General features: G+C 42.0%; 1 protein-coding gene across 4 annotated transcripts in view; it reads left to right on the forward strand.

Moving 5' to 3' along the window:
* ELAPOR2 (endosome-lysosome associated apoptosis and autophagy regulator family member 2) overlaps positions 1-13,096 on the forward strand; it is a 179,920-nt gene that overhangs the window by 78,479 nt on the left and 88,345 nt on the right. For 3 of the 4 annotated variants that reach the window (XM_007982316.3, XM_007982319.3, XM_007982318.3), the window contains exon 2: positions 4,516-4,636. In XM_007982316.3, the coding sequence (XP_007980507.3) occupies positions 4,516-4,636 (121 nt within the window). Of the gene's footprint in view, positions 1-2,498; positions 2,840-4,515; positions 4,637-13,096 lie in introns of those variants that run through there. The other variant, XM_038004558.2, reaches the window with a different exon arrangement.

Genomic DNA, 13,096 nt, shown 5'->3' on the forward strand with positions numbered 1-13,096 from the left:
GCTGGGAAATAAAGAATGATATAAATAAAAATTATATATTTGCTATATGCATAAATCATATCTAATATGCAATACATGTTAATGTCAATATATAAAAAATATATGATCAATATGTCAACATGTGTACATATTATTTTTATTTGTGAGATTTATTTGAAAAATTATCTAGTCTATATTTTAACTGTAAGTATTGTTATCAGAACTGGGAGGTGATTCCCTGGTGTTTTCAGTAAGCACCATGTAGCTTTTGTAGTGTGGATGACTTTGGTGTTTGAGGGGGTACCATGACATCCAGTATTTACTTGGATGTATACTGAATTTTTGTGTTTTTGATGTAAGATAGCACAATTTGAATTTTTGTTATTCAAGGATTCACATCTGTACTTTGATTTGTGCATGTGCATGTCCGTGTGTGCAAGTTCGTGTCTGTGTGGTGTGCCATGATTTATATGGAAGAGTAATTTTCCCTTAAGTGTTTTGTGATCAGGAGTAATTCCATGCTCTATTTCATCTTGGGGTGTTTCCTGGTTTCCATATATTTACAATGCAAGGTTTATAGGGAATTTTATTGTTTTATTATTTGGGGCAGTGTCTCCACACCCCAGCATTCTGTGCTTTGCAGAATGTCTAAATAACTGCCATCCTTTGAGTTGGCATGGGCCCAGGCACTTCTTTCAGTTTATAATTTGGAGAGTGTGGCTTGTGAGCTGATGTTCTGTTGTTTGGAGTGTGCTCTGACTCATATCAGTGTGTTTGTGGATAAACTGTCAGAAGCCCTGAAGTGTAGGGAAAATTGTCAAGAATTTTCCGCTTGTCAAGAAAAACTGTGAAGCATGCTAAAATAGGTGGAAAAGATTACTGGATGTGCTTTTTAGTGCACCTTTCAGAATGATCAGTTTCTATAGCAGCCTGCACCTGTCATTGTCTTTGGATTATTTTAGAATGCAGTGTTGTAGGTAACTGATAGTAATACAAATAGTTTTTGTCCACAGAAATGAAAATGTATTTTATCCTTTGAAATGCAATTGATTATTACCCTCTGGATATTTACCAGTTTTGCATCTCGCAATAAATTCATTTCACCTTCCTAATTGCCTGTTTTGGTGTGTCCTTCGAATTCTCCTTTGAATTGGTGATAACATCTTACTGATTGACTTGCTAAATAATGACAACATTTTTGACATGTATTAATTTTCTATTTGTATGAGAAATAATCTACTTTTTCTTTTAAATTATCCTTTAATAGCAGAAAATTTCCATTTCCAAGGGACCAGTTTTAAGTGCTCAATGTTTACTTGCATCTATGGTTAGAGTTTTGGGGTGTTACCTATAAATCTGAAAGCATATGTGCCGTACTTCTCTTTATTCAGTACCCTGAATGCCATTCAGAATATTTGGAAAATATACATTGTACCTTTAGCAATTTTACTGTACCACAGTGTTTGTTAGATCTTTCTATGGATTTAATGATTGACTTTAGAAGCAGATTTTTCTTATTTTATTTGTTACCAGCCCAAATGAAGTAGCCTATTAAATAATTTAAAATAAAACCCATTTGATTTGGGCTGCAATCTAAATCCCTGACCCCAAGGTCTGCCCTTTGCATGAAATAGGTTTGCATTTCAGTATTTTTAAATTGTAAAGAAATAAATTAAAGCTTCCTGCTGAACTCCTAAGAGTTTGGTAACAATAGTAACAATATCCTTTTAGAGTCCTTGAGTAATCTAGAGAAGGCAGATAGGATAAAGGAGTCTTAGGAAAATTAATTGGCACATGACATCCAACATTACAGCCAGAAAACATAATACCTTTTCCGTGTTCTGATTGCTGTTCTCTGACTGCTGTTCTCAACTGGCAGGCTAAATAACAGAGGCAGCGACGGAGGAAAGTTTTTTGGAGCTTACCTGTTTTATTCAGAGACCTTGCTTTATTTGAAATTCATACGACTTCACAGTATCATTATTTTGCTAGGATGATAAGAAATCACCTAAACTTAATATACAGGGGCCAGAATCTTCTCATGGAAATAAGACAGACTTTTATTTTATTTTATTTTATTTTATTTTATTTTATTTTGTTTATTTTATTTTATTTTTGAGATAGAATCTCGTTCTGTTGCCCAGACTGGAGTGCAGTGGTTCAATCTCGGCTCCCTGCAACCTCCGCCTCCAGCGTTCAAGGGATTCTCATGCCTCACCCTCCCGAGTAGCTGGGAAGCGCACACCACCACACCCGGCTACTTTCTGTACTTTTAGTAGAGACAGGGTTTCACCATGTTGACCAGGCTGTTCTCAAACTCCTGACCTCAAGTGATCCGCCCACCTTGGCCTCCCAAAGTGCTGGGATTACAGGGCTGAGGCACAGCCCCAAGCCAAGACATGCATTCTAATACAAATAACAAGGAACAAGAGAAACAAGAAAGTCATTATGCAAATACATGGCAGGTCAAGGCTATTCTGCCATGGGAGGGTGTGGTAGGCTGAGTCAGACTCCTTCCTGCTGCCCCTGTCCTCCAAAAAATCCAAGTCGTGATCCCCAGAACCTGTAAATATTATTTTTATATGACAAAATAGGACTTTGAAGATTTAAAGTGAGAATCTTGAGAAAGTGAGTTTACTATGATGGGCCCTGAATGCTTTCACAAGAGGAGGAGAAGGCAATGGTACCGCAGAGGCAGAGACAGGAGTGATGAAGCCACAAGGCAGTAAGTGCAGGCAGCCACCAGAACCTGGAAGGGCCAAGGAGTGGATTCTCCCCTGGAGCTGCCTAAGAGAGTACGGCCTGGCGATACCTTGATCAGCCTTGTAATACAGCTTTTGAACTTCCAGCCTCCAGAACTGTGAGAGAATATATTTCTGTTGTTTTAAGTTGCTAAGTTTCTGTTAATTTATTACAGCTGTTATGGGAAACGAATACAGATTTTGGTACCTGGAAGGGAAGTGCTGTTGTAACAAATACCTAAAAGTGGGAATGTGGCTTTAGAATTGGTTAAACTGGGCAGAGGCTGGGAGAATTTTGACGTGCATGCTAGTAAAGTCTAGATGGCCTTGAACAGATTGTTGGTAGAAATGTGGATTTTAGAGACTGCCCGTGAAGGCTCAGGAGGAAGTGAGAAGCATGGCAGAAAATGTCTGTATCATCTTAAAGAATATGTAAATTGTCATAAGCAGAATATTTTTAAAAATATTAAAAGTGATACTAGTGAGGGCCCAGAAAGAAAAGAAGAATGTCTCATAAATAAATAAATATTTATTCCAATATTTCCTCCAGGAAATTGGAGGAAAGGTGACCCCTTTAATATAGCGGCAGAAAGCTTAGCAAAATTGTGGTCCTATGTTTTTGTGGAAAGCAAAACTTATAAGATGAGCTTGGATATTTAGCTGAGCAGATTTCCAAGCAAAGTGCTGAAGGAATGGCATGGGTTCTTCTTGTTGCTTATAGTAATTATGAGAGAAGCAACATGCATCGAGGGAAGAACTGTTAAACAAAAGGGAACCCAGACTTGATGATTTGGGAAATCTCAGCTTATCTAAATTTCAAAAAATGTTAAAATTAGGAGAGTCATTGTTAGCAAAGTGTGCTGTGCAGAGAAGGTCAAGGGCAATGGCCTTCTCATTCCTGATTTCTCCATGGTGATGTGGCTTGATGTTTCTATTCTCACTTGTCATTGACACAGTGAGGGAGGCAAAACTGTGGATGCAGCAGAATAGCCACATGCAGGATATTGAATTGAATAAGGTATTGAACTGAAAATAATTTGGGGTAGATTTGGAATTTTTCACATTCTTAAAATGCTCCAATAATATTTTGTTTGGGTTCCTCTCAGTTTAAATATCACTTATGTGTAATGTGCTCTGACCAAGGGAGGTCATTGTGAGAATTTCAAAACAACTAAAGGCTGGAGAGAGGTGGGTTGGGGGTTGGTTTTAATTTGACAGTTGTAATTAATGGTCAATTTTAATAGTCTGTAATTGATGGCAGCCTGCTGTGGTACATGTGTATTAAGTCTGGGAGAGCTACTTTAAAAACTTGTAGTCTTTTATTAGTATTTCATGATTAATTTTTACACCTTCTGTTAGATTTTAAACAGAGTGAGAATTAGGTCAATGGAAATGGTTCTCTTGTTTCTTTCGTTGAAACACATGGGACAGTGACAGTTGTCAAATTCCTAGTGTTATTCTGCTCTTTCTCCTACTCACATCTATCAGTTTTTCAGAGCTTAAAAAGCCTGCAAGAGATAGGGAAGTGTGCTGTAGCTTTTCTGGATGGATGAGGTGAAAGGATAATGGTCACAACCTGACAGCATTGACTGTCCTGTCCTGCATCGTCTCCTCAGCACCTACTCTGTGTCTAGCAGCATACCTCTTTGATCAATAGGCTGCTTGGTGTGGGTGGGATGGGGGAGGATCAAGGAGAGGGTACAGGTTGGAAACAGGGGCTTGGGGTGATAGAGAAAGCACAGTTGTCCCGTTAGAATTGGCTCTAACAAAGGCTTGTTTTTGTGATTGTTTGCAGAAAGATTATCACTTTGAATATACGGAATGTGATAGCAGTGGCTCCAGGTGGAGAGTTGCCATTCCAAATTCTGCAGTGGACTGCTCTGGCCTGCCTGACCCAGTGAGAGGCAAAGAATGCAGTATGTTTTGTCTTTTTGACCATTTGTTTTCTTGATTAAACAATTACCTCTTCATATTAGCCCTAGGTGTTAATTATAATGAATGTAGGAGACCTTACAAAAGTGAGCATATGGCATTGATATCTAGCAGAATAAATGCAGCCTTTCTCATCACTAGATGCCCTTATATCTCAAGTCTGTAATGAGACAAAGGCAATATTAAAGAATACTATTATTATTTTTAAAAAATCTATTCTCTTATTTGAACATGGGAGGGCAGAGTGGCAGAGTTTCTTATTAATGGATTTGTTCTCATTTTAAAAATGTTTTTATAAAATTAAAAAATTATGTTGAAATACACGTAACTTAAAATTGGCCATCATCACCATTTTTAAGTGTCTAGTTCAGGGGCATTAAATATATTCATATTGTTTACTGTCATTACCACCATCCATCCGCAGAACTCTGTCATCTTGCAATGGATATTTGTTTTAGCCATAGAAATAACTTAATTTTTTTTTTTAGTATAACCTACAGAGAGATTATAGAATTGCTGGATATCACATTCAACAGCTTGTCTTTTGGGAGTGAAACAGGTTTGAAGTACAACATTATAAATTAACAGAGAAATATGAAATAAATGTAAATTTTTTTCATTTAAAACTTTACTTTTAGAAATCCTTTAATTTAGTGAGTTAGGGGTTCCTGCAGCAAAATAGTCGAGGGGGTGGACTAAAGTTTGAAGCTGGAAGTAAAAGAGAGGGAATGTATTTGGGTTTTCCTGCAGTCTTCCAGGTAGTATTCTTAAAAGCTCAGTTGTTCTGTTCCCAAATAAAAGATCAGGTAAGCAAATTGTTAAGTGGATAACTAATTTCTTCCTATTCATAGAGAGCATTCCTCTGTTACTAGCTGGAGGAGTTTTTAGCATAATTTGTAGATTTACTGATAAAAGGGAAACTGCAATAATCTTATGAGGAAAGTCAGGGAAAAATACCATTATTTCCTGGTGAATGATATTAATGAGTGAATTCAGGGAGAACCTGAGAGGCCCTCAAGTGGGCAGGTGAAGGCTTCAGTGTAGCAACAGTCTTAAAAGACAAGAGGGTCTGTATAGAAGCTGCTGCTACAAGACTGAGGTGTGTGAAACCACTAGTGCAGAGGGCAGATGAGCTCTCAGTGACAGAGCAATGTGGTTGAAAGGGAAACAGAGCCTGAATCATACCTGTGTAATTAGCCCATTGTGAATTTGCTTCAGTCACTTACCTAGAAAAATCTATATATCATTTACCTATGTTTACTTTTCATTTGTGGGCTAATTCCTTGGTTTCCTTGTAAACAGCCCTATTCAGGTGGACCGCCTAACCATTTTGAATGCCAACTTCATATCTAGGTGGTATGGTGGTCTTGGCTAGCGCTGGCTTTTGAGAACTGATCGTTAGCTGGAAATGGGCCATTGTGGAGTATTGTACCCATAAAAACTAGCGAACACTACAAATTGAGGGCCTCCCTTCCCTTGGGAGCTAGATTTTAAATACTTAAAACTTTTAAATACTTAAAACAACTCTGTTACAGAGTTGACCCTTAGCCAACAAATGTAATCAGTGCTATGCTGTTACAGAATTGATGCCTGCATAGGAATTAGTTTTAATTACATGTTGCCAGAGACATTTTTGCTCATTATATACAGTAAGGTTCCACAGATAACATTTTGAATCTGACACTCTAGCAAGCACTTCTGTGAAAATTCTGACTACTAATCAGGTCACTATTAGTTATTACTTACCTTAAAAATGATTCTTGCTTTAAAAATGATAATACTTTTGTGATAATACTTCAAAAATAATAATACTTTTGGCTGGTACATTTTTTATCTTTGTATTTTGTCTGAAATCTGAATTTCCATATATTCCTGTATAATATACTTACATTTGATCTAGAATTTGTCAGTCTGGCCTTAGATCTGTGAACATTTGCTTGTGTTAAAGACAAATTGTTTTAAAACTCACAAGTAAGTTAATAGGCTTAAGCAACTTAGAAGCACAATTCATAACTTTAACTGTGTCACTTAAACTAGTCATTAGTGTTTGGCTGCTGAAGGCAGTATCATAGTAACTGGATATTTCTTCAGGAAGTTAGATTTTCTATTGCTAACAATAACTACCATTTCTCAAGTACTGATTATGTGCCAAACATTGTGCTTGGAGCTTTATGTCATTATCCCATTGTATCCTTACAACAGCCCTCTCAGATAACTAAGATCAGTGTTTCCATTTTATTAAAAAGGAAACTCAGACTTAAAGTGGTGAAGTAATTTACTTTATGTCATATAACCCAGATGTGGCAGGTCTAGGATTCAAAAACAGACATGTCTGATTCTAGAGCCTGTGTCTTACCCACTGAGTTTTTCACTCGCGTCTGTGTGAAGAGACCACCAAACAGGCTTTGTATGAGCAACATGGCTGTTTATTTCACCTGGGTGCAGATGGGCTAAGTCCAAAAAGAGAGTCAGTGAAGGGAGATGGGGTGGGGCCATTTTATAGGATTTGGGTAGGTAAAGGAAAATTACAGTCAAAGGAGGTTGTTCTCTGGCAGGCAGGGGTGGGGGTCACAAGGTGCTCAGTGGGGGAGCTTTTGAGCCAGAAAGAGCCAGGAAAAGGAATTTCACAAGGTAATGTCATCAGTTAAGACAGGAACAGACCATCTTCACTTCTTTTGTGGTGGAATGTCATCAGTTAAGGCAGGAACTGGCCATCTGGATGTGTACCTGCAGGTCACAGGGGATATGATGGCTTAACTTTGGCTCAGAGGCCTGACATTCCTGTCTTCTTATTTAGAAGAAGTCTTCTTATTTATTCTCTTAATAAGAGAAATAAAACAAAATAGTGTTGAAGTGTTGGGGCGGCGAAAATGTTTTGGGGGTGGTATGGAGAGATAATGGGCGATGTTTCTCAGGGCTGCTTCAAGAGGGATTAGGGGCGGCATGGGAACCTAGAGTGGGAAAGATTAAGCTGAAGGAAGATTTTGTGGTAAGAGGCAATATTGTGGGGTTATTAGAAGGAGTATTTGTCATATGGAATGATTGGTGATGGCCTGGATGCGGCTTTGTATGAATTGAAAAACTAAGCAGAAGACACAGGTCTGAATAAGAGGAGAAAAACAGGTATTAAAGGACTAAGAATTGGGAGGACCTGGGACATCTAATTAGACAGTGTCTAAGGAGGTTCAGCATAGCCTTGCCAGCAAAGATTATTTATGTACTTTAAGAGAGAATTAAGAGTGGTGGTTCGGGGATAGCACTAGGAGATATCAGCTGTGATGGCTTGGAGAAACAGTGTAAACTGGCAGTATAAACGAGCAGGGCATTTATGAGTAGTTGAGAACAGTGCATAGGAGTATGACTAGACAGAAGATAGTAGGGATGACAAGTTTTTGGGGCACAGTCTAGGTTGGTCTGGTGTCTGGAATGAGACTGGGGCTTAATAAAAAGGAGCATCTATACAAGAGCTTAAATGGGCTGTACCCTGTAGCTTTCTCAGGACAGGCCTGAATTCTGAGAAGGGCAAGTGGGTAAAAGTATTGTCCAGTCCTTTTTAAGTTGGTGGTTGAGCTTGGTGAGGTGTGTTTTTAAAAGACCATTAGTCTGTTCTACCTTTCTTGAAGATTGAGGACTGTAAGGGGTATGAAGGTCTTACTGAATACCAAGAGCCTGGAAAACTGCTTGGGTGATTTGAATAGTAAAGGCCGGTCCGCTATCAGACTGTATAGAGTTGGGAAGGCCAAACCGAGGAATTATGTTTGACAGAAGGGAAGAAATTACCGTGGTGGCCTTCTCAGTCCTTGTGGGAAAGGCCTCTACCTATCCAGTGAAAGTGTCTACCCAGACTAAGAGGAATTTAATTTTTTGACTCTGGACATGTGAATAAAGTCAATTTGCCAGTCCTGGGCAGGGGCAAATCCCAGAGCTTGATGTGTAGGAAAGGGAGGGGCCCTGAACAATCCCTGAGTGGTAGTAGAATAGCAGATGGAACACTGTGAAGTGATTTCCTTGAGGATAGATTTCCATGATGGAAAGGAAATGAGAGGTTCTAAGAGACAGGCTAGCGGCTTGTAACCTACATGGGAGAGGTTATGAAATGATGACAGAATAGAATGGGCCTGTGAGGCTGGAAGAACCATTTGCCTTGTATGGGAAGAGATTGATAGGTAGAAGTTTCGGCGGGGTAGTAGGTAGGAGTGACCAACGTGAAGGAGAAAAACTGGCCGTGAGGGACAGAAGTTGGAATGCTAGCTGCTTGTCTAGCCACCTTATCAGAATAAGCGTTGCCTAGAGCAATGGGATCTGATGCCTTTTGATAGCCTTTGCAGTGAATGACTCCAGTTTCCTTTGGAAGTAAAGCGGCCTTGAACAGAGTTTTTATTAAAGAGGCATTAATGATGGAGGACCCTTGCTGGTAAGGAAACCTCTTTCAGCCTATATAACAGCATGGCGGTGCAGAATATGGAAGGCATATTTAGAGTCAGTATAAATATTGACACGTAGTCCTTTTGTAAGAGGGAGGGCCTGAGTTAAGGCAACTAGTTCAGCTTGCTGAGAGGTAGTGGAGAGGGGCAGAGCCGTAGCCTCAATGACAGGTGTGGAAGATACTATAGCATAGCCAGCAAACAGGAAAGAAGGAAATACGGGGAAATGGGGTGAATGTCAGGTGGATCAGAGAGATATAGTCATGGGGGTCAGGTGTGGTATTTGGAATAATGTGGAAAGCTGGATTGAAGTCTGGGCCAGGAACAATGGTAATTGTGGGAGACTCAACAAAGAGTGAGTATAGCTGAAGGAGCCGGGGAGCAGAAAGTATATGCGTCAGATGGGAAGAAGAAAATAGATTTTGGAGGTTATGAGAACTGTAGAGAGTGAATTGAGCACAGTTCGTGATTTTTAGGGCCTCTAAAAATATTAAAGCAGCAGCAACCACTGCATGCAGACATGAGGGCTAGGCTAAAACAGTAAGGTCAAGTTGTTTGGACAAAAAGGCTACAGGGCATGGTCCCAGCTCTGTGTAAGAATTCTGACCATACTAACTATGCCTGGGAAGGAAAGGAGTTGTTGTTTTGTAGAAGGGATTGGGGTTTGGGAGATTAGTTGGACACGATCAGCAGGGAGAGCACATGTGTTTTTATAAGAATTATGTTGAGGCCGGGCGCGGTGGCTCAAGCCTGTAATCCCAGCACTTTGGGAGGCCGAGACGGGTGGATCACGAGGTCAGGAGATCGAGACCATCTTGGCTAATACGGTGAAACCTCGTCTCTACTAAAAAATACAAAAAACTAGCCGGGCGAGGTGGCGGGCGCCTGTAGTCCCAGCTACTCGAGAGGCTGAGGCAGGAGAATGGCGTAAACCCGGGAGGCGGAGCTTGCAGTGAGCTGAGATCCGGCCACTGCACTCCAGCCCGGGCGACAGAGCAAGACTCTGTCTCAAAAAAAAAAAAAAAAAAAAAAAAAAATATGCTGAGATAGGTAACAGATGAGGAAGAAATCTGGGCTTGACTGAAGTAATGGGGGCTGTCTGTGAAGCCTTGTGGCAGTACAGCCCAGGTAATTTGCTGAGCCTGATGGGTGTCAGAGTCAGTCCAAGTGAAAGTGAAGAGAGCCTGCGATGAAGGGTGCAAAGGGATAGTAAAGGAAGCATCTTTGAGATCCAGAACAGAATAATGGGTTGTGGAGGGAGGTATTGAGGATAGGAGAGTATATGGGTTTGGCACCACAGGGTGGACAAAGTTGATAAGGTGCAGATCCTGAACTAACCTGTAAGGCTTGTCTGGGTCTAGGACAGGTAAAATCGGGGAATTGTAAAGAGAGTTTATATGTTTTAAAAGCCCATGCTGTAGCAGGTGAGTGAAAACAGGCTTTAATCCTTTGAAAGCGTGCTGTGGGATGGGATATTGGCATTGAGCAGGGTAAGGGTGATTAGATTTTAATGGGATGGTAATGGGAATGTGATCGGTTGCCAGGGAGGGAGTAGAGATGTCCTATACTTGTGGGTTAAGGTGGGGGGATACGAGAGGAAGATGAAAAGGAGGCTTTGGGTTGGGAGGAAGGGTGGCAATGAGATGTGGCTATAGCCCAGGAATAGTCAGGGAAGCAGATAATTTGGTTAAAATCTCGGCCTGATAAGGGAACTGGGCAGGTGGGGATAACTAAAAAAGAGTGCATAAAAGAATGTTATCCAAGTTGGCACCAGAGTTGGGGAGTTTTAAGAGGTTTAGAAACTTGGACGTCAATACCCACAACAGTTATCAGGGCAAGGGAAACAGGCCCTTTGAAAAGAATGTAATGTGGAGTGGGTAGCCTCCGTATTGATTAAGAAGGGGACGGACTTACCCTCCACTGTGAGAGTTACCTAGAGCGTCTGTGATGGTCCTGAAGGCTTCTGAGGTGATGGGGCAGTGTCAGTCTTCAGCTGCTAAGCTGAGAAGATCTGGGAAGGAGTCAGAGAGCCTTGGGCTAGAGTTCCAGGGGCTCTGGGAGTGGCTGCTGGGCGAGTTGAACAGTCTAATTTTCTGTGGGGTCCCGCACAGATGGGAGACAGCTTAGGAGGAATCCCAGGCTGCGGACATTCCTTGGCCCAGTGGCCAGATTTCCGGCACTTGTAGCAAGCTCCTGGGGGAGGAGGTTCTGGAGGAACCCCTGGCAGCTGTGGTTCAGGAGTTTGGAGTTCTCGTGTGCTGGAGATGCGGCTGCAGTTTCTCTCACAGTGGAGGCAAGGAATTGCAACTCAGAAATATGTTGCTACTTGGCTGCCTCTACTGTGTTATTGTACACCTTGAAGGCGAGGTTAATTAAGTCCTGTTGTGGGGTATGAGGGCCAGAATTTAATTTTTGGAGCTTTATTTAATGTCAGGAGCAGATTGGGTGATAAAATAAAATGCATATTGAGAATAAGACAGCCTTCTGACCTTTCAGGGTCTAGGGCTGTAAAGCGTCTCAGGGTTGCTGCTAAATGGGCCATGAACTGGGCTGGGTTTTTCATATTTGATGAAAAAGAGCCTGAACGCTAACTAATTTGGGAGTGGTCGAATAAAGTAAAAGGAGCATTAACCTCGGCTATGCCTTTAGCTCCAGCCACGTTTTTAAGAGGAAATTGCTGGGCAGGTGGGGGAGGGCTAGTTGTGGAACGAAACTGTAAGCTGGACTGGGTGTGAGGAGGGGAGGTGGTAAAAGGATTATAGGGTGGAGGAGCAGAGGCTGAGGAAGAATTGGGATGTAGCTCAGCCTGGTGAGGAGGGGAGAGGTCAGATGGGTCTGTAGAAAAGGAAGATTAGAAAGACTCACCAACGGCGGGGCGCGGTGGCTCAAGCCTGTAATCCCAGCACTTTGGGAGGCCGAGATGGGCGGATCACGAGGTCAGGAGATCGAGACCATTCTGGCTAACCCGGTGAAACCCTGTCTCTACTAAAAAGTACAAAAAACTAGCCAGGCTAGGTGGCGGGCGCCTGTAGTCCCAGCTACTCTGGAGGCTGAGGCAGGAGAATGGCATAAACCCGGGAGGCGGAGCTTGCAGTGAGCTGAGATCCGGCCACTGCACTCCAGCCTGGGCGACAGAGCCAGACTCCGTCTCAAAAAAAAAAAAAAAAAAAAAAAGAAAGACTCAGCTACGCTTGGGGTTGGGACTGAGGGGACAGGCGGGAGGGAAAGAAGGAAGATTTGGGACAAGTTGCATTGGGAACAGAGACTAGGGAGGGATTGATGTGTAAAAGAATGCCTGGACATTAGGCACCTCACTGTTTGTCCATTTTATGACAAGAATTATTTAGATCTTGCAGGATGGAAAAATCGAAAGTGCCATTTTCTGGCTATTTGGAACCACTGTCGAGTTTGTATTGGTGTCAAGCGGCATTGTAGAAGAAAATAAGGCGTTTAGGTTTTAGGTCAGGTGTGAGTTGAAAAGGTTTTAAGTTCTTGAGAACACAGGCTAAGGGAGAAGAAGGAGGAATGGAGGGTGGAAGGTTACCCATAGTGAAGGAGGCAAGCCTAGAGAAAAGAGAGAGCAGAGACATGGAGAGAAGGAGTGGGGCGTGCTTGCCCCCCAGGAAAGTGGAGAAGGGGTGGAGACATGGAGATAAGCGGTTGGGGGGTTCTTGCCCTCCAGAAAAGTGGGAAAGGGGTAGAGACACGGAGATAAGCAGTTGGGGGGTTCTTGCCCCCCAGAAAAGCAGAGAAAGGGTAGAGAGAGGGAGAGAAGGGGTCGGGGGGTTCTTGCCCCACCAGAAAAGTGGTGCTTGCCGCTCAGGGTGAAGGACCAAGGCAGGTGTCCCTGTGTGGTCAGACACCTCTGATATGTGGGTGAACAATCAGGCAAGTGGTCCCCATGTGATTAAACACCAAGGGAAGACTGTCTTCCTGAGTCCGTGACCAGCGCCGGAGTTTTGGGTCCAGGATAAAATGTGTCTCCTGTCTCTAGGAGAAAAGGAAAGGAACTGAAATTAA

This window comes from Chlorocebus sabaeus, chromosome 21, assembly GCF_047675955.1.
Source record: "Chlorocebus sabaeus isolate Y175 chromosome 21, mChlSab1.0.hap1, whole genome shotgun sequence".
Lineage (NCBI taxonomy): Eukaryota > Metazoa > Chordata > Mammalia > Primates > Cercopithecidae > Chlorocebus > Chlorocebus sabaeus.